The sequence below is a fragment of the Netta rufina genome (genome assembly GCF_964035555.1).
Source record: "Netta rufina genome assembly, chromosome: 3".
NCBI lineage: Eukaryota > Metazoa > Chordata > Aves > Anseriformes > Anatidae > Netta > Netta rufina.
In genome coordinates this window covers 14,848,513-14,866,380 of record NC_140125.1, presented here as the reverse complement: position 1 = coordinate 14,866,380, position 17,868 = coordinate 14,848,513, and the positions used below count along the sequence as shown (strand labels likewise).

At 44.4% G+C, this 17,868-nt stretch overlaps 1 protein-coding gene across 3 annotated transcripts; it reads left to right on the top strand.

The window, feature by feature from the left end:
• Nucleotides 1-999: 999 nt before the first annotated feature.
• Nucleotides 1,000-17,283, top strand: POLR1B (RNA polymerase I subunit B). Of its 3 annotated transcripts, XM_084284165.1 has the most exons (15): nucleotides 1,000-1,134; nucleotides 1,219-1,386; nucleotides 3,045-3,191; nucleotides 3,952-4,084; nucleotides 5,032-5,168; nucleotides 6,982-7,205; nucleotides 8,617-8,788; nucleotides 9,560-9,731; nucleotides 10,516-10,797; nucleotides 11,410-11,543; nucleotides 11,975-12,145; nucleotides 12,732-12,888; nucleotides 13,900-14,096; nucleotides 14,209-14,462; nucleotides 15,938-17,283. In XM_084284165.1, exons 1-15 carry the CDS (start codon nucleotides 1,027-1,029, stop codon nucleotides 16,818-16,820), a joined length of 3,339 nt encoding a protein of 1,112 aa, XP_084140291.1. In that variant the 5' UTR covers nucleotides 1,000-1,026; the 3' UTR covers nucleotides 16,821-17,283. The 3 variants fall into 3 exon arrangements, with proteins under 3 accessions (XP_084140291.1, XP_084140293.1, XP_084140292.1); XM_084284167.1 differs by lacking the exons at nucleotides 1,000-1,134; nucleotides 1,219-1,386 and adding an exon at nucleotides 1,461-1,567; XM_084284166.1 differs by lacking the exons at nucleotides 1,000-1,134; nucleotides 1,219-1,386 and adding an exon at nucleotides 2,197-2,266.
• The last annotated feature ends 585 nt before the right edge of the window (nucleotides 17,284-17,868 follow it).

The window sequence follows — 17,868 nt, the reverse complement described above, 5'->3', positions numbered from 1 at the left end:
CTCATGGGCTGGCGTCTTTCCTTGGGGCGGCCTGCCCTCCGTCTTTGATGGGCATGGGGAATCACAGAATATCCGGATTTGTAAGGGACCTACAAGGATTATCAAATCCAACTCCTGGGTCTACACAGGCCTACCCAAAATTATCACGCAGAATCACAAAATGGTTGAGGTTGGCAGGGACCTCTGAAGATCATGTAGGCCAACCCCACTGCTGAGCAGGATCACCTAGAGCACATTGCGCAGGATGGCATCTGGGTGGGTTTTGAGTATCTCCAGAGAAGGAGACTCCACAGCCTCTCTGGGCAACCTGTTCCAGTGCTCTGTTACCCTCACAGCAAAGAAGTGTCCCCTCATATTGAGCCAGAACGTCCTTTACTTCAGTTTGTCCCCATTGCCTCTTGTCCTGTCACTGGAAACAACTGAAAAGAGGCTGGCTCCATCCTCATGACACCTTCCCCTTAGATATTTATACACATTAATGATGTCTTATGTGGCTTGGGTTGGAAGGAGCCTTAAAGACCACCCGTTTCCAAGTGGGACACCTCACACTGCACCAACTCCCCCAAACGGGAAGCAACCCTGGGGGTGTAAACAGCGCTGAGGCAGCGGCGTGTGGAGCATGAGTGTGTGACATGGCAGCCTGACGGCACCCGTGGCGTGGGCAGGGCATGCCTGCACCTCACAGATAAGCACCTCACAACTCCTCCAGCACCCACACGGCGGGGGGGGGGTATGTGTCGGGGAGCCCAATTTTTTTTTGTGGGGCTGGAGGGGAGGCATAGCTTGAGGCGTGAGGCGTGAGGAGGGGGGAGGCGCGCGTGGGGCTAGCACGTGGCGGTGGCTGCCGCAGCGCCCCCTACTGCTGCTGCTACTAGTAGTGCTGCTGCTACTACTAGTGCTGCTGCTGCTGCTACTACTGCTTGCAGTGCTGCCGCTGCCCGCCCCGCCCCGCGGCATCCCGGCAGGCGGCGCGGTGCGGGCGGCATGGAGGGCGGCCGGGGGCCGGGTGGCGGCCAGCAGCGCCGCATGAGGCGGCGGCCGCGGCTCCGCAGCGGGGTGCAGCGCGACCTGCCCGCCGCTCACATCGACTCCTTCAACTACGCCATCAGCGAGGGGGTGTACCAAGCGCTGCAGGTCTGGGGGAGCCGAGAGGAGGGTGTGGGGAGGGGGTGTGTGTGTGCGGGTCCCGCTGAGGCGTGTGTCCCTCTTTCCCCGCAGGACATCGCCCCGCTGGAGTTCGCCCTGAGGGACAGCCGCGTGTCGCTGGCCATCGCCGGCGCCGCCATCTCGCCGCCCATGGTGCCGAAGGGTGCGGTGTGCCGGGAGGTGAAGGTGTTCCCCGCCGAGTGCCGGGGGCTGCGCAGCACCTACCGCGGCAAGATCACGGTGAGGTTCAGCTCAACGCCCTTTTTTTTCCAGGTTCACCGACTTTTTGGGGTGTTCCCGGGAGTCGTGTCCCGTGTGCGGTGCCAGTGAGCTGGTTTTCTTCAGACTGAACTCCGAAGAGACCCCATCTCCTCTGCCCTTTTTCCCCCCACAGGATCTTAATCGTGTTCCTCCCTCTGCTGTGAGTTTGTGACAAAATCAGGCAGCCAGTTCAGGAAATCCTAGGAGGAGACAAGTTTACTCTCACAATGTTATAATTAAAATCTTTTTTTTGCCTGGATCTAGGTTTCAGATAAGCCCAGAATTATAAATCCTTCCTGTTTGTATAATCTCATTTTTTTTTGGGTTGCTCTGACGTGTGACTGAAGAAGCATCCCTAGCAAATACTTTGCTCTGCCCTGTGGCTGGCCACCGCTGTTTTCTGGCCCAGTTCTGTAACTGGGACTGTACTGCACATTTCCATGTGTTCCCTGCTTGTTTGCAGTTTCAGCTTTTATTTTGCTTTCTCTGAAGCATTACAAAAAGTAGGTAAAACCTACTGCAAGTGAAACATCTTGTCTGAACATAAAAGTGTGACAGTCACACATTGTTCATGGCTATTTTCCCAATGACTCCTGGATTTTCCTGAGCTAGAGATGCTTTCATTCTTCTTAACTGTATTATCTGCCTCCTTTTTTTTCTATGTGTATTTAATTGTTTTTTCAACCTGTGTACATATTGGAACAAAACATTTTTGCTGTGCCTTGTGTGGAAAAAGTCTTACTTGTTCTCGTCCACTCCCGCTCTTGCACAGTAAAAAGCAGCATATGATCATTCCCTGTCTTCACCACACTGCTTTTAACTGGATGTAGCACTATGGAATTATTCTCAGTTCTCCACGGTAAGTGCCATGGTCTGCTGAGCAGCTTGTCACACAGAAACCAGTTCATGCCAGTATTGAACCAATGATTTCATATTACAATGTAATATTTCGTATTACAATTTTTATATTACAATACTGCCCCTCAGTATTACATGCTAAGGGGCAGTATATTTTTTAAAGCTCGTTCATTATTCTGCCTATAAAATCGGGATTATTTCCTTCCGCTGGGCATTTTATCACTTTGTTTTTTACAGTCAAGGCATCATCCTTCTCCAAACCCACTGCCAGATCTTACTGTTGTAAATAAATTTTCTTTAACAGTACACTTTTCTTTCTCACCTTTCAATTCACTTATGAAAACGTTAAGTGGACAAGTCTTAGGAAATGCTTGTAATCTGGATGTCTTTTCATTGAACACTTTTTCTTCTACTTTTTCTTTTAATTGTGTGTTAACTTTTTAGGCCTCCTTTCCTACCCTGTGGCAGCCTTTTCTATTTAGGCTGCTTTTTTGAGAGGTCTGAAAGGCAGAGTAAACTCTTAGCAACTTCATACACCCTACTAGCAGCTTCTTCACCTAGTTCAACACTTGTATGATTTTCTTCTGGAAACTCATGTTGACTGTTTACCAGAGTATATTATCTATGTATTTACTAGTTTTGCTTTTTATTATTATTATTACCATTTTAAAGTGGCAAAAGTTGGTGAAACAGATTGGTGGTCATGTTAAATGTGCAGTTAATATGTGAGGAAAGTAAAATGGCACCTTACTTTGCTCACTGTTCTTGTATCATTTTAGGTTGACATCAGCTGGTCAGTGAATGGCGTTCCACAAGGGACTATTAAACATCCTGTGGGGTATATTCCAATTATGGTGAAGTCTAAATTGTGCAGCCTCTATAATCTCTCTCCCCAAGAGCTCATCCAGCGCCACGAGGAGGAAGAGGTAATGAGGATTTTGCGGGTCAGGCAAATCTGCATTTTACATGAGCAGTACATTGGGCCAACAACTTAGAGGACTTGAGAATTTGTGTTTTAAGCTTGACTTACATTCTCTGGATGTTCGCTCTTTACGGCAGACATTGGAAGAGGTTTTTCTTATTTTTGGTTGTCTTCTACAAATGTTTTCTTACCTCTTCTCATCTGTGGACAGTTAAATACAGAAGTACTTATTGCTGGTTCCCCTACTAAGCCACTTGTACCCTTATTCCTAGTATTAATTACTAGAACACTTTTTTTTCTAATGACACAAAATTTGGGGAGCTATGAATTTATTGGTGTTAAGCTTATATGTGACCAGAGGGAGGTTTTCTGCACCAAAGTTTCTTTTTGTCTAAAAATTCAATGTTATAACTTATTTTTTTAATATTTTTTTTGTTAATAAATACTTCTAACATGAGCTCTTTGGAGCTATTTACTTGGCCACATAGATTTTTTTTTTTTTTTTTTCCTCCCTTGAAATGAAGGAGCATGCATCCATTTCCTTGCACTGTATGCTAGAATCAGACTTAAAGGTCACTGACAAAGAGTGCAGCCTTTTCAAGTACAGTGCTGAAACGTGTTTCTTGCTGTTTCATAGCTGAAATATTAAATGTTTGCTTTCACAAAATAATGACAGCGGTTTTTTCTTTTATTTAAAACATTATGTTATGAATATTTAAGCACATTATGAGCATTATTCTTTTTTTTTTTTTTTTTCCTGGCAGGAAATGGGAGGCTACTTCATAATTAATGGCTTAGAAAAAGTTATTAGAATGCTGATTATGCCCAGGCGAAATTTCCCTCTTGCAATGACAAGACACAAGTGGAAAAACAGAGGCCCAGGCTTCACAGAGTATGGTAAGCTAAGGAACTTCCTGCAGCATCCCTCCAGTAAATACATGTGGACAAATGGAAATGACCAACTATAGCTGATTTTTATTTTTTTTTTTTAACTGCATAATGTTTATATTTTGAGATAAATTTTACTACAAAACCAGGGGGGTTGACAACACCATAATGATGAAAGTACAAAGCAGGTACTTGCCTTGTGGCGTTGTCTGAGCTGCCCATGCTAAGCAAGGAGATTGTATTCCAGGCTGTGGAGTGCATGAAGTTGTTGTTACATGGAAGGACTAACTAGAATCCTATGTTCTGTAGAAGTCATTGTAAAGTGTTGAAGTTGTTTCAGTGAATTTAGTTTTCTGTATTCCAAAATGCTATCTGTAATTTACATAAAACAGATTAACTAGGGTCCATAGCTTTGCCATGTGTACTCAGGTAAATGAGTTGGCATTAAACAAGAGAATTTAGGGGTTTGCACTCGAGCATTACCGTCTGCTGACTTGAGTGAACCATGGTGTTTCAGAACACACTGCAGTTCACTGTGAATTTATGTTGAGGGAGGGCCAGTTTAGACAGTGACATTTGTTCTATTTTAATTTCTCCTGCAGTGGACATCCTAGAACAGGACTAGGAAACTTTTGACCTGCAATTCCAGATAGAAGAGATGAGTCTTGGGGCTTTCCATTTCTTAAAAGCTTTATGCGTCTTGTGAGCCTCTTAGCAAATGCAGTGGCTGCTTAGTGATTTTGTCATTAAGAACCAAACTGAGCTAGTATCTTTATTTTAAATGAGATGCTGATGCTGAAATCAGAGATCTGCCTGCCTTGTGTTCTCTACCACGAAGTACGAAAACTTAGCTAATGGCCTAATGAACTGTCTCACCTGTTTGGACTTGTCACAGAAATGCAGTCAGCTGGTTTTGCACAGCTCACATTGGTCTTTGCTTGCGTTAATTTTTGCAGGAGTAGTGATGCACTGCGTTAAGGAGGAGCACGCTGCAATAAATATGAACCTTCACTACTTGGAGAACGGTTGTGTCATGTTGAACTTCATTTTTCAGAAAGAGTTGTTCTTCCTTCCCTTGGGATTTGCTCTTAAGGTAAATAGTGCTTGAATCAGCTAATTCCATAAGAAATATTTTCTCTCATACTTCCTATATTGGCTGGAGAACTGTAGACCAGACTGAGCCTGTATGTGTAATGCAGCACACAGTTGCAGCAGAGGGAATGCATGCAGGGTAAAGAGAGGAGGGGGGAGTTTTGCAAGGTTTTATGGCTTCTTACCAATGAATGCTGTGGACAAATGGAGAGTGTAAGGGTTTGGCACCTCATCTGAAAGGTTTTGGTAATCTCTTTAATGCAGAATGACCTTACAAGAAACAGTTCAATTCTCATCTATATTAGTTTTAATCATTAAAATCAAGTAGTCTCATGTAAAACTAAACCAGTAAACTGGGTTAATTTTTGAGGAGAAAAATTAAACACTGTTTCTGATTGGAACTGAAAACCGGTAAGAACTGGAAGACAAAAACCAGTTTGAGCACATTGGGTGGGTTAAATTGTTATTCAGCTAGTAGACAAAAGTTTGACTTCAGTCAAGCTTTCCAAATTTCTTGTAAAGCATGCTTTCTCTGATAGCAGAGCCCAGGGTATGTCATCTGTGTATTTTATGTACAGCAGCAAAGTGGTAAGAGCAAGTCAGAGGCCTGTGGCACTACACCTTGTCTTCTGCTGCATAAATCAGTCTCAGGGAATTTGTGTGTACTTACAACCCGCTCTATTTGTGTTGCTGTTGCATGATACGTTTCACTTTTTCTCCAGTCTGCTGTCTCAACAAAAGTAGTTACCAAAAATAGGTAATTACTCTTAGTTTTAATAAGCAAGAGAATTATACTGACTTTGTTAGCTCATGAGATCTCAGGTTAAGCAGGCTGTGTTGTCTGAAGTTTGAGTTCTTTCAAGAGTAGGCACTCCCTAGGCTTTCACCCCATCCCCAGCATCAGTTGAGGTTAGTTCTGTGCTGGTTTTCTGTGGCCTGTCCAGGTCCTGCTGTGGCAGCCTGGTTCTTCTGGCTGCGATTCCAGTTCCTCCTTGCTGCGTGTGGTCTGTGGCTGGTTCTAGATTGTTCGTATCATGACTTACCAAGCGGCAAAATACATAACTGCTGAGGTTGTGTTGCCCCCTTTGAGAAAGAAATCTGCCTGGGTGTATTTTTCATGCAGCCTCCATTTTTAATGAGTTTCTTGAAGGCTTCTTAATTGTAGTGGACAAACAGTTCGCTTAAAGATGAGGGAGGTTTGTCTGCAAATAGAGAAGTCATTAGTGTGCAATGTATTTGCTTAACCCTGACTTAAAGAAACAATTAGGCAACCGTTATAACACCAAGACCTAAGAACATTGGATTTAAGTATGAGCTTTAGAACATGAAGTGCTGAAGCTAAAGTGAATTGTAATGGCCATCATCAGAAGGCTAAATTGTCTTTTGATTTCTGTGGGGATAAGAAGTAGCTCGAGGCAATGGTGAATTAAATTCATGTTTCTAAGTGAAGTTATGAAGTTTAAAAAAAAAAAAAGTATATATATGCGTGTGTCTGTATAATATATATATATATATATATATATATAAATACAAGTAAATCTAATGTAATCAAAAGAAACCTGTTAATTTAGAAGGTGTGAGTTTTTGTTTGTTTTCCAAGGTTTATTGGATTGGGGCTACTCATGATCCTCAGTGCTACTCTTGAAGCCCCTTAACCCCACAGTATTTTTCAGTTTGCATGGTGGAAGGGTGTTTTCAGAGAACTGAAGAACCTAAATCATTGGGGTGCTCTGCTTTTTCAGTGTTTTATGGCCCAGCATTTTCATGGCTGTTTGTTTTTTTGTTTTCTGATCTGACACCCTTTTGTCTTTCAGGCATTAGTTAATTTCACGGACTACCAGATTTTTAAAGAGCTGGTCAAAGATAAGGAAAACGACACCTTTTACGTGAACTGTGTTACGGAGATGCTGAGAGCAGTAGCGGATGCAGGCTGTTACACACAGCAAAACGTCCTTGAATACCTTGGAAAGAGCTTCAGAGTAAAACTGAACCTCCCAGAGTGGTACAGCAATGAACAGGCTGCAGATCTCATTTTCAAGTATGTATGTATGCGTCTCGGAGTGTGTGATTCAGCGTGATTGCACTGAAATTACAAGCAGCTTTAAGAATGCTCTGCCATCACGCTGCCTTTCTTAAGATTTTCATGCACACATGAAATGATAGCCAGTGGCCAATTCTTGATGGGACTTGAGGATATTAATCTGTAGTTGTGGTGTTCTAAAGTACAGATTTTACAGATTGATACAAATACCTACAAAATGGTTTCAGGAGAAGAGCATTCGTTGTTATTTAGATGTAATTTTCTGATGTATTTGATGAAAAACTGGAATTTTCACTTAAAGAAAAGAAGGTTACAGGTACGTGTGTGGACTGCTTGAAATTAATCTTGTTGGCCAACAGTAATGGCATTTTCTCAGCTGTTTCACACAGTAATGGGCAACTGTTACAAGAATAGCATTTATCTATTAAAATTGTAGGAATTAGGTGTTTAGAAGCCAATTTAGCTTCCAGATGTTTTAAAATCTAACTTCTTCCGTGGAATAAGCTAGCTTTGAGATGGTCAATGTGATGAGCATTCAACCAAGTCATTTATTTTTCAAGTGTTAGTTCTCTGAGAGGTGTTTTAGCATTTGAAAAGGATCGTTTGGGATGGCTCTGCCCTTGAGTACTTGTAAATGGTGGGGGGGGGTTAGGTTGCTGGAAACATTGAGGCAGTCTTCAGGTGCCTCAGAGGGGCACTTACAGCGCTGGAAGTACAGCACTTTGTACTGAGAAACAGGTGGATAATTTCAAGAAAGTTATATCGTATTTAGAACGAAGAGAATTACTCTTAGGGTGTTTTTTCCCCTCGGATATGTTCTGTGACCTTGTCTGTCTAAGCTGGGGAGATAGAAGAGTGGGAATAGTGGAAAGCATTAATTGGGATGTACTTCGTATCATAACTTCTGCCTGGCCAGAACATGCCTCAGAATCAGCCTTTGGAGGCTTGTCATTACGGTGAAGTTGTAAAGGCTTCAGCGGGGGGCAATATAGAGCAGCAGCAGAAATGGACAGGTTCTTGTGTGCTGACATGCTGAAAAATGATTGCACTTGTGTCTTGGAAGGCGAGTTATCTCAATGGTATGTTTGGAAAGCAGTTTGTCAGCTTAATGGGGAGTTAGGAATAACCTTCCTTTCTGCTTGCACTAGAATGTCGTTCAGCCCTCTTTTTTTTTTTTTTTTTTCTATGCAAGGGTTTGATAGCAACAGAGCTTTGGATTTTCTGTGGCCAGACAGAAATGTTTTGTGATCTGTTACTAGAATCCAGTTCAGATTTGGGGAGTGGTCTGGTTGCGTGTATGTGGATAAGCATAGGCATGTAAAAAGTGTTTTGAGATATTTTAGGAAGAATGTGAAGAGCAGCTAGCGTGAAGAGATGGTGTTAGTTGTCCTTCTTTCTCTTCCTCCAGCAAGTGTATCTGCATACACTTAACAGACAAAACTGAGAAGTTCTACCTGCTTTGTATGATGACCCGAAAGCTGTATGCTTTTGCCAAAGGAGAGTGCATGGAGGATAATCCTGACAGTCTGATGAATCAAGAAGTGCTTACTCCAGGACAGCTTTACCTTATGTTCTTAAAGGTAAGATCACATGGGGTATCTCCCTCTAGACCCCCTGCTCCTGCGTGGGCTCCTCTCCACAGGCTGCAGCTCCAGCCCAGGGCCTGCTCCTGCGGGGGCTCTCCATGGGCTGCAGCCTCCTCCAGGCCACATCCACCTGCTCCACCGGGGGCTCCTCCACCCGTGGGGGGGCTGCAGCATGGAGATCTGAAGTATTCATGGGTATGGTGTTCTGCCTCCTTTTCCCTGTTTTTATTTAGTGTCCAAGACTACAGCAATGATAAAGTTACACTTAAAAATAAAAATCGAATCCACTGTCTCACATTGTCTAAGTGATTTTTAAATTCTTTGGGACCATGGCCTTCAAGTTTTGGTGCCTAAATTTGCTTCATGACATGGTTTTGAGTTCATCACTGTATTTAGTAGGCTAAAGAGCGGAGTTAGTCTTGTGGTCAGATTATATGTATACTCTCAGCTTTGGGACTCATTTGCTTTTTATGAAATTCTGTTACAGTATTTTATTCACTACAGTCACCACCAGTCTGGGTGGAAGTGATTGCTAAGATTTTGAGTAGGCAATTTGTTGCAGGTCTACACTGGCACGATACTGCGAGCACTTAGATACAATAAAGTCAGTGTAGGAAATATGGTCAGAAAGCTTCCACTTTGCTGAAAGTTGTCCATCCTGCTGATTTCAGAAGACTTCTGTAGCACGCATAACCAGTTAAACACTCATAATTTGAGTCTCTATTTTCCGGTTTTCAATTTAAAACTCTCACTTTTAAACCATAGGAGAGGCTTGAGAACTGGCTGCAGTCTGTTAGATTTGTTTTGGAGAAGAGAACAGAAAAGGCAGATATCAACATAAACGCAGACAGCTTGATCAAGGCATTCAGCATGACAGCAGATGTTACCAAGGCATTTGAGTATCTTCTTGCAACTGGCAACCTGCGATCTAAAACTGGTGAGTGTTAAGGATTAAAAAGTCTTTTTTCATCTTGCATAGTATGAGAAACAATATAATATCGAGCTTTTAACTGAGAGCAACTTGAATGCAGAAATGATAGACTGTGAGTTGATGAAGACTGGTTTGGGGAAAGGGATAGTTGGAAAAAGGGGGGATTTGTCTTCAAGCATAGATTCTTATGCATGGTATAAAACATGTTAGTTATTAAAGCAAGGCCACTACATGGATAAATAGTTGAAATTAAATTTAGCATTGTCCGAACGAGCAACCATATTTTTGTTTTCCTAAAGATTATTTCTTCTTAAAAGATAGGACATAAGACAGAAAAGGGGCATTTGTTTATGAGGACTGCCCCATTAATAATGTGAGTTACAACACAGAGAAATTGCTTCACTCTAATAATGTATATTTCTTTGTTTCTCTGGCATATGGAGTGTGCTGGTGTGGTTACTTAACGCTCACTAGAAAATGAAGTGAGATTAGAAGGCCGCAGAATTTTGTTAAGAAGTATCAGGAGCAAATCCCCAAGTCACTTCACTAGGAACTATTTCTAGTTGTCTCTGACAGGAGTTGGATTTTAAGCCATAGCTTGGAATTCAAAGTCTCTAGGTCTTTGACAAGTCACTGAATTGCTGAAATGCATGTGTACCTTCTGTTGTTGGGATCCTGTGTGGGCATCTTTAGGTCTTACCAGTGAGAAATAGGAAGCAGCCTTGTAGCATCATGCTTTATGTGTCAAAGCTGGGCAACGTCCTGACATAAATCTCAATTTTGTTCCTAGGCCTGGGCATGTTACAGGACAGCGGTCTGTGTGTGGTGGGAGACAAGCTGAATTTCGTTCGCTACCTTTCCCACTTCCGCTGCATACACAGAGGCTCGGCCTTTGCCCAGATGAGAACCACAACTGTGCGCAAGCTGCTGCCCGAATCCTGGGGGTTCCTGTGTCCTGTGGACACCCCTGATGGAGAGCCCTGCGGTCTGATGAACCACATGACAGCTGTGTGTGAAATAGTGACAGAGATAGTGCCTGTGAGAGACCTTCCACCTTTGTTATGTGCCCTAGGTACGTTTTGCTGGCTTGAACATTTAATGGAGCAGTTCCTTTTTGTTCCTTTTTACTTTTCTGCCCTACAAACCCATAACTGGAAAATGTTCTCCAGATACCATTATTGTAAATTCTTAACTTTAGAAGATGAAATCAAGGTAAGCCTGTTCTTCTTAATGTGCTTCTGCTGAATGGCAAGTAGCATGTTGCTTATATAGGCTTGCCAACCTTCTGGAGAATGTAAAGTTCAAAATAAATGTCTTAGCCATGTAATGTAGAATGAAGACATTCACTTGAATGCAAGGAATTGCACAGTACGAGCAGTGAGAAGTTGAATAAAACTGCCTTCCTAACGCTGCCAGTGACTTTAATTCAACTGCAGCTCTTCCAGTGACTGCTGCAATAACAGGAGTCCTATGTCATTCCAAAAATTGTTGGGGAGTGGGTGGGGAATGGCATTCTCACTTGTGCACATCTTATATTTTTCCATCAAGTCATCTACAGCTTTGCACTCTACAGGTGGTCTAAATTTTCTGATCTCATGAAGCTTTTTGGTGTGGATTTGAGGTTTCCTGCAGAAGTAACGTGTGCTTTGTGTGTTTTTTTTTTTTTGTCTGTTCCTTCTCACAGGTGTTGTCCCCATTGACGCGACTCCAAGTAGGCCTTATGCTGAGTGTTACAGAGTGGTGCTGGATGGCGCCGTGGTGGGCTGGGTGGAGTGGGACCTGGCTCCTCAGGTTGCAGAAGCCCTCCGACGTTTTAAGGTTGTATTATTTAAAATATGACTTATATATAACGCCCTCAGTATGTAGTGGTCAGAAATAGGCATGTTTAGAACTTTCTTCATAACTTCCATTTATTTTTTAAATCTAACCTAATAAGACTTTTTGTCTGCATGTTAGTACTGGAGTGGGTTTATCAGGTTTTTCTTGTTTACATTCATAAGTTCAGTCTATTGGTTTATGAACTTGTCATTGTTAGAGATATATTTTTTTTTTTGAAAAATAAGTATTCTGTCCTTTTCTTGGTGGAGAATTTTCTAGAAATATTTTTTAAATCTGTTCTTCATTCTATATTACGAGCTACATCAGTGGTTGGAACTTTTCATTGTGGGCATAACCTAGCCGATTGGATGCAACTTAACTAAAGCAATATTGGTTTGTATTTCTAAATTGTTATTTCATTGCACAAACAGATAACTCAAGAGAAAAGATTTCCTGCACGGGCAGAAGTGGTCCTTATCCCAATGACAGGAAAACCCAGTCTGTATCCTGGGTTGTTCATTTTTACAACCCCTTGCCGGATGGTGCGGCCTGTCAAAAACCTGCTGTACGGAAGGAAAGAATGGATTGGCACTCTGGAACAGGTATGTTTTGCATATTTCCTTTTTAAAGTGCTGGAACAAAGTTTTACAGAGGTATCCTCTGTCAAAAGCACTATTTTGTGAAGTGTTTGTCGAAGGAGCTGAGAATGGGACATAGGGAGATCGTGCTGAAGAGCTAGAATAGGTGACAAAAGGGTTTTCTCACTTCTAGCTGATCAGCTTCTGGTATGTTTCTTACAGGTGGACTGTAGGGGTCTTTGAGATATTTGAGTCTGCTTTCAGTATTAACATAGTCTAGATTTTCTTAGGTGAAAAATTGCTGTCTTGTGTGTACTGTCTCATCTTAGTTTATATCACAGCTGCCCAGGGCAGTTTGCAGAAACAGGTAGTGGCTTGCTTGGGAACTTCATAATTTGTCACCTTTCCTTTCCATGTTACTGCAGTTTTATATTTTCAGACTTGCTGTCCATGCAGTTAGGTGTGATTGTGGTAGTAGTTTAACAGTTGTCATGTTTTTCTTGCCTGCACTAAGCTGCAGACAAAAAACACAGCTAAAACTGAAATGAAAAGTAATCACAGGCAGGTTTAATTTGCTTTCTTCCTGACCTATCTGATTTGATTCTTGCAGATCTTCATGAACGTGGCCACCATGGAGTCAGAGGTGGTTCCTGGAGTGACCACTCACCTGGAGCTCTTCCCTCACAGCATTCTGAGCGTGGTGGCCAACCTCATCCCCTTCTCCGACCACAACCAAAGTCCACGAAACATGTATCAGTGCCAGATGGGTAAGTACTGTAGCACCTAGTGCTGCGAGCCCCTGGGCACAAAGAAGCCAGGGGGGAATCTCTCACATATCTATTTTGGTGTGTTTTTTTCCTGTTTGAGGTTGTTGATCATATAGACAAGCTGGGGGCACTGCACCAGCTGCATAGGGGAGTTAATATCTGACAACTGTGCTGCCATCCCCCCAGCTGCCAGGTTGACCTGCCTCTGACTAGTAGCTAGAGCAGAGGCTGTGCAGTAGTGCAGGTTTCTTTGCCACCTGTTTTCAGTCACTGTGATGTCTTGACACTCAGTTTTCGGAGGACAGTTACTAGGCATCTGTTGCAGGATGGTAATACAGTGCTGTGGCAACAGCATGTTTTTTTTTTTTCCTCTGTCAGCATTTAAATTGATTTATTTGGTTGTCTGAAGGCAGTTGGGATGGGTAAGTACATGAGGTTTCAATTGTCTGATGTGCAAGCGGCCTGCAAGAATCTTACTTAAAACAAAAAAGGCAAGCTAAGAGAAGCATGTGGTAGGAACTGAGAGCAGCTCTCATTATCTCCACAGCATATTACATTTCTGGCAATATTATCAGAAAGGTGTCCTTAAAATGCTACCATGTTTTCGTACTTCTCTGAAAGTACCAATGTAACTCTGTTCCAAACTTGTTTTTCCTGCCAGTACATTGATCCTGGCAGTAGCAAATGCTTTGTGGCTTGGAAATATGTAAAGTATGCCTCACTATGGGAAACTTCAAAGGAGGAAAAATGTTATCAGAGATTCTGAAATTGCAGAAAAGACAAAAAATTACAAATATTCCTTATGTAATACCATGAAGGGAATTGAATATTGCACATGGCTCATAGAAACTTTTATAACTGGATTTAGAGCAATTATTAAATTCTATGGTTTTTAAAACTGGTAATTCCTCTAACTCATTTCCAGCCTTGTTCTTAGCAAGATACCTGGAGGATGAAACGTGGCTTGACTTTGAATTGATCCTGAATAAATCCAACTTTCGTTCTTTACAGGAAAGCAAACCATGGGGTTTCCAGTTTATAACTACAGGGACCGCTCGGATAACAAGCTGTACCTCCTTCATACTCCCCAGAGCCCTCTGGTGAGGCCCAGAATGTACGACTTCTACAGCATGGACAGCTACCCAGTCGGTACCAACGCCATTGTGGCTGTCATCTCCTACAGTGGCTATGACATGGAAGATGCAATGGTGAGCCACCAAAAGAAGGAATTTGTTAAAAAGATGAGCATTGGATCAGAATGGAAATGCTTTCCTTGAAGTTACTAGCAAATCTCTAACAGGTCTTTTTTCTTCCTCTTAGATTGTGAACAAATCTTCCTGGGAGAGAGGGTTTGCTTACGGAAGTGTTATCAAGATGGAGAGCATTGACCTTTCCCTTAAAGCCAACAGGGGAGATGATAATTTAGTATTTGGTGCCAGGCCTGGTGACCCGAATGTTGCAGAGAAGTTAGATGCTGATGGACTGCCTTTTATTGGCTCCATCCTACAGCCAGGGGATCCCTTCTACAGCTACATGAACCTCAACACAGGGGAGACCTTCACTGTATACTATAAGTAAGTTCAGCTTGTCCTTCCTGGCCCCAAACAAACATGCAGTTGTGAGCAGTCTGATAGCAGTGGCCCCTGATCAGCTGCGTGATCTTCCCGGGGTTTCCTTTCCTCCTCACATGGTCACAAAACATGCACGTGTTGATGGCACATGAAATTCGTGGTACAGGCAACTTACGTGCATGTTTTGTGGCTTTCCTCTAAGCCAGTGTATGCTGAAGAGCTGCAAAGCCTGACTTACCCAGGAGAAAAATCTGAGACTGGTGAAAAGAGAGCTTCCAGAAATGTTTTGCTGTCTCCCCAGGACTCTTCTTTTTTTTTTTTTTTTTTTCTGCATTTTGTTAATTGAATAGGATAAAGTGTTCTGTCCAAAAAAAAACCACAAACACGACACCACCAACACACAAAACAACAACAGCAAAATACAAGAAAGTGCTTGGTTACCAAAGACTGCACTCATATGTATGCAGTTATCCATATGGCTTGAGGTCCTCTCTGTGTCTCTCTACAACATTCATAGCATGAGGATTATGCTATTTATTATTCATGTTGAGAAGGCAAATCTAATCAGATCCAGATTGGGTCATTATTTGGATTCCTATGGAGAGGTGGAGTTCCCTGCCCTCAGTGTTGGCTCCTACCCCCCGTTTCCCCAGGGACCCTGCACCCTGAAGTTCTCCTTAGCGTCAGAAGTGTGCTGCAGGTCTTAACACTGCCAGGTCTTAAGCACAGCTAGGAAGAGATGAACAGAGGCTTTGACTTAAAACTTTGAACAAGCTTGCAGTTCTTTTTTTTTTTTTTTTTCCTTGTGATGGTCTCTACTTTGGTTGCATTCAAAGGACGAAGGGAAGAAACCTCTAAAACAAGTTGAGAGTTTGGGCAGTGTAACACAAGTTAAGCCTGCAGCAGGCACCCACCGTGTGAAACATCAGGCTGTGGGTGCACGTGGAGAAGCAGCACACCCCTGAACTTGTTGGCAAAGGCTGTGTCAACTCACACCATGCCTTCACTCTCTGTTCCTGAGCCTTCCTCTCTTGCTTTGCTCTAAACGTATTTATTGATTTCAGTATCCCACCAAGACAGTGAGAATTTACTGGGGAGGCAGGGCTGCTGCTGCCTCAAAACAAAACAAAAGTTTTCTCAGATTGGGTGTGACATTGATGAACCTGGTTTAAATTACTTTTATTTGAAATCATGGATGGCACGCTACCTCATTGCATGGCAGCTTGCAGCTGTGCTTCTAGCATTAGAAACAACAAATGGATGGCACTTGTGTGATGCTTTTTTTATCTTTTTTTTTTTTTTTTGCTCTAATTCTTACACAGTCTGATTTCCCTGAATGGTATTTCCCAAGAAGTGCGGTGATCCCGAGCGCTTTATTAGACTGAAAAAATGGTTTGGTTTCCTTCCTCTGCTTCCCTTCCTTAAAAACCATGAGCCTGTCTGACACCTTTGCTGTGAATGTTTCTCTACCCACACAGGAATAAGGAGGTGGGCATTGTAGACAACATCAAGTTATGCAGCAATGACCGTGGCACCGGGAAATTGAAGAAGGTTTGCATCACCTTGAGAGTTCCCCGAAATCCAACTGTGGGTGACAAATTTGCCAGCCGTCACGGGCAGAAAGGCATCCTGAGCCAGCTGTGGCCGGTTGAAGACATGCCGTTCACGGAGAACGGGATGGTCCCAGACATCCTCTTCAACCCCCACGGGTTCCCCTCCCGTATGACCATCGGGATGCTGATCGAGAGCATGGCGGGGAAGTCGGCAGCGCTGCACGGCGTCTGCTATGATGCCACTCCCTTCACCTTCTCGGAGGAGGACTCTGCTCTGAAATACTTCGGCGAGACGCTGGTGAGCGCGGGTTACAACTTCTTCGGGACGGAGAAGATGTACAGCGGGATCAGCGGCCTGGAGCTGGAGGCAGATATTTTCGTGGGAGTCGTGTACTACCAGCGCCTGCGCCACATGGTCTCGGACAAGTTCCAGGTGAGGACGACGGGACCTCGGGACTCCGTCACCAACCAGCCCATCAAGGGGAGGAACGTGGAAGGCGGGATTCGCTTCGGCGAGATGGAGCGCGATGCGCTGCTGGCTCACGGCACCTCCTTCTTGCTGCACGACCGCCTCTTCAGCTGCTCCGATGGCTCCGAAGCCTACGTCTGCACGAGCTGCGGCAGCATGCTCTCTCCTCTGCTGCAGCGGCCGCCGCCTTCCTCCGTGGCGAGCAACAGGAGGTATTCCTGCTTGCTGTGCGGCCGGGTGGACACCATCCAGGTCATCCCAGTGCCCCACGTCTTCCGTTACTTCGTGGCAGAGCTGGCAGCCATGAACATCAAGCTGAGGCTGACGCTGGAGCCGTGATTGTGCTGCAGGGAGGGAGGAAGAACGCGTTAGTCCTGCGTTTGCCCCCGGTGGGCTTGAAGCTTTCAGTCCGTTCTCAAGTTCTTCAAACGGTTGCAAGGTTAATTTGAGGTTTGTACCGAGACGGGGCCGTCTTAGCAACTCGTGAAGCTGCATCGAGAAGAAATGCAGCTCCGCCGACATTTGTTTACCCTTTGTAAAGGATCACTAGCTGTCGAGATACGGTGTATGGAAATCAAGCAATATCAATGCTCCCACCAGGAAAGTGTGTGTGGGGGTCCTCGTTCTGAGTGCTGGCTGCAGCCACGGAGACAAAGAGGTCAGAGAACAGCATGAAGTGAATGCTGGGACTGACAGTGCGTTGCACTGTTCTGTAACTTTTTATTTTATTATATATATTTTTTTGCATTTGGCTGAAGAAGAGAAGTAGATATGGCTTTGCAGCCTGGCTCCTACCTTGTCTCCAGCAGCTCTGCGGTGCTGGGGGGAGCAGGCACAAGGCTCAGGCTCCCCGTCTCGAGTCCCTGGAGGCAGCAGCACAAATTTGATGCCCCACGCGTGTTTGGGGAGAGCCGGGCTGCTGCTGGGACCTGCTGGGCCCCGCTGCTTGCGGATGAGGGCACAAAGGAGAATTTTTCACTTGTTAAGAGTTCTTTATATGTTTCTTAAATAAAAATAAAAATAATTCTTTTGGAGCTGGTGCCTGGTGGAAGGGAAGGGAAGGGAAGGGAAGGGAAGGGAAGGGAAGGGAAGGGAAGGGAAGGGAAGGGAAGGGAAGGGAAGGGAAGGGAAGGGCTTCCCGTGCCTCCTGCGCTCAGGGCCGGCCGGGGCGGTTCTCCCAGGGCTTTTTGGGCCGCGGCAGGCTGGAGGCCGTGGGGGTGTCCCCGGTGGGGGCTGCCCGTGGGCTGCGCACCCCCGGCGGGCTGCGGCCGCTGCGCACCAGCCGCAGGAGCTCGGCGAACGAGGAGGGGGCGGCCGGGGCCGGCGGCTCCGCGTCCTCCTCCCCCCCCGCGGGCTGCGGAGAGGGCGCGGTGGTGCGGGCCGGCTC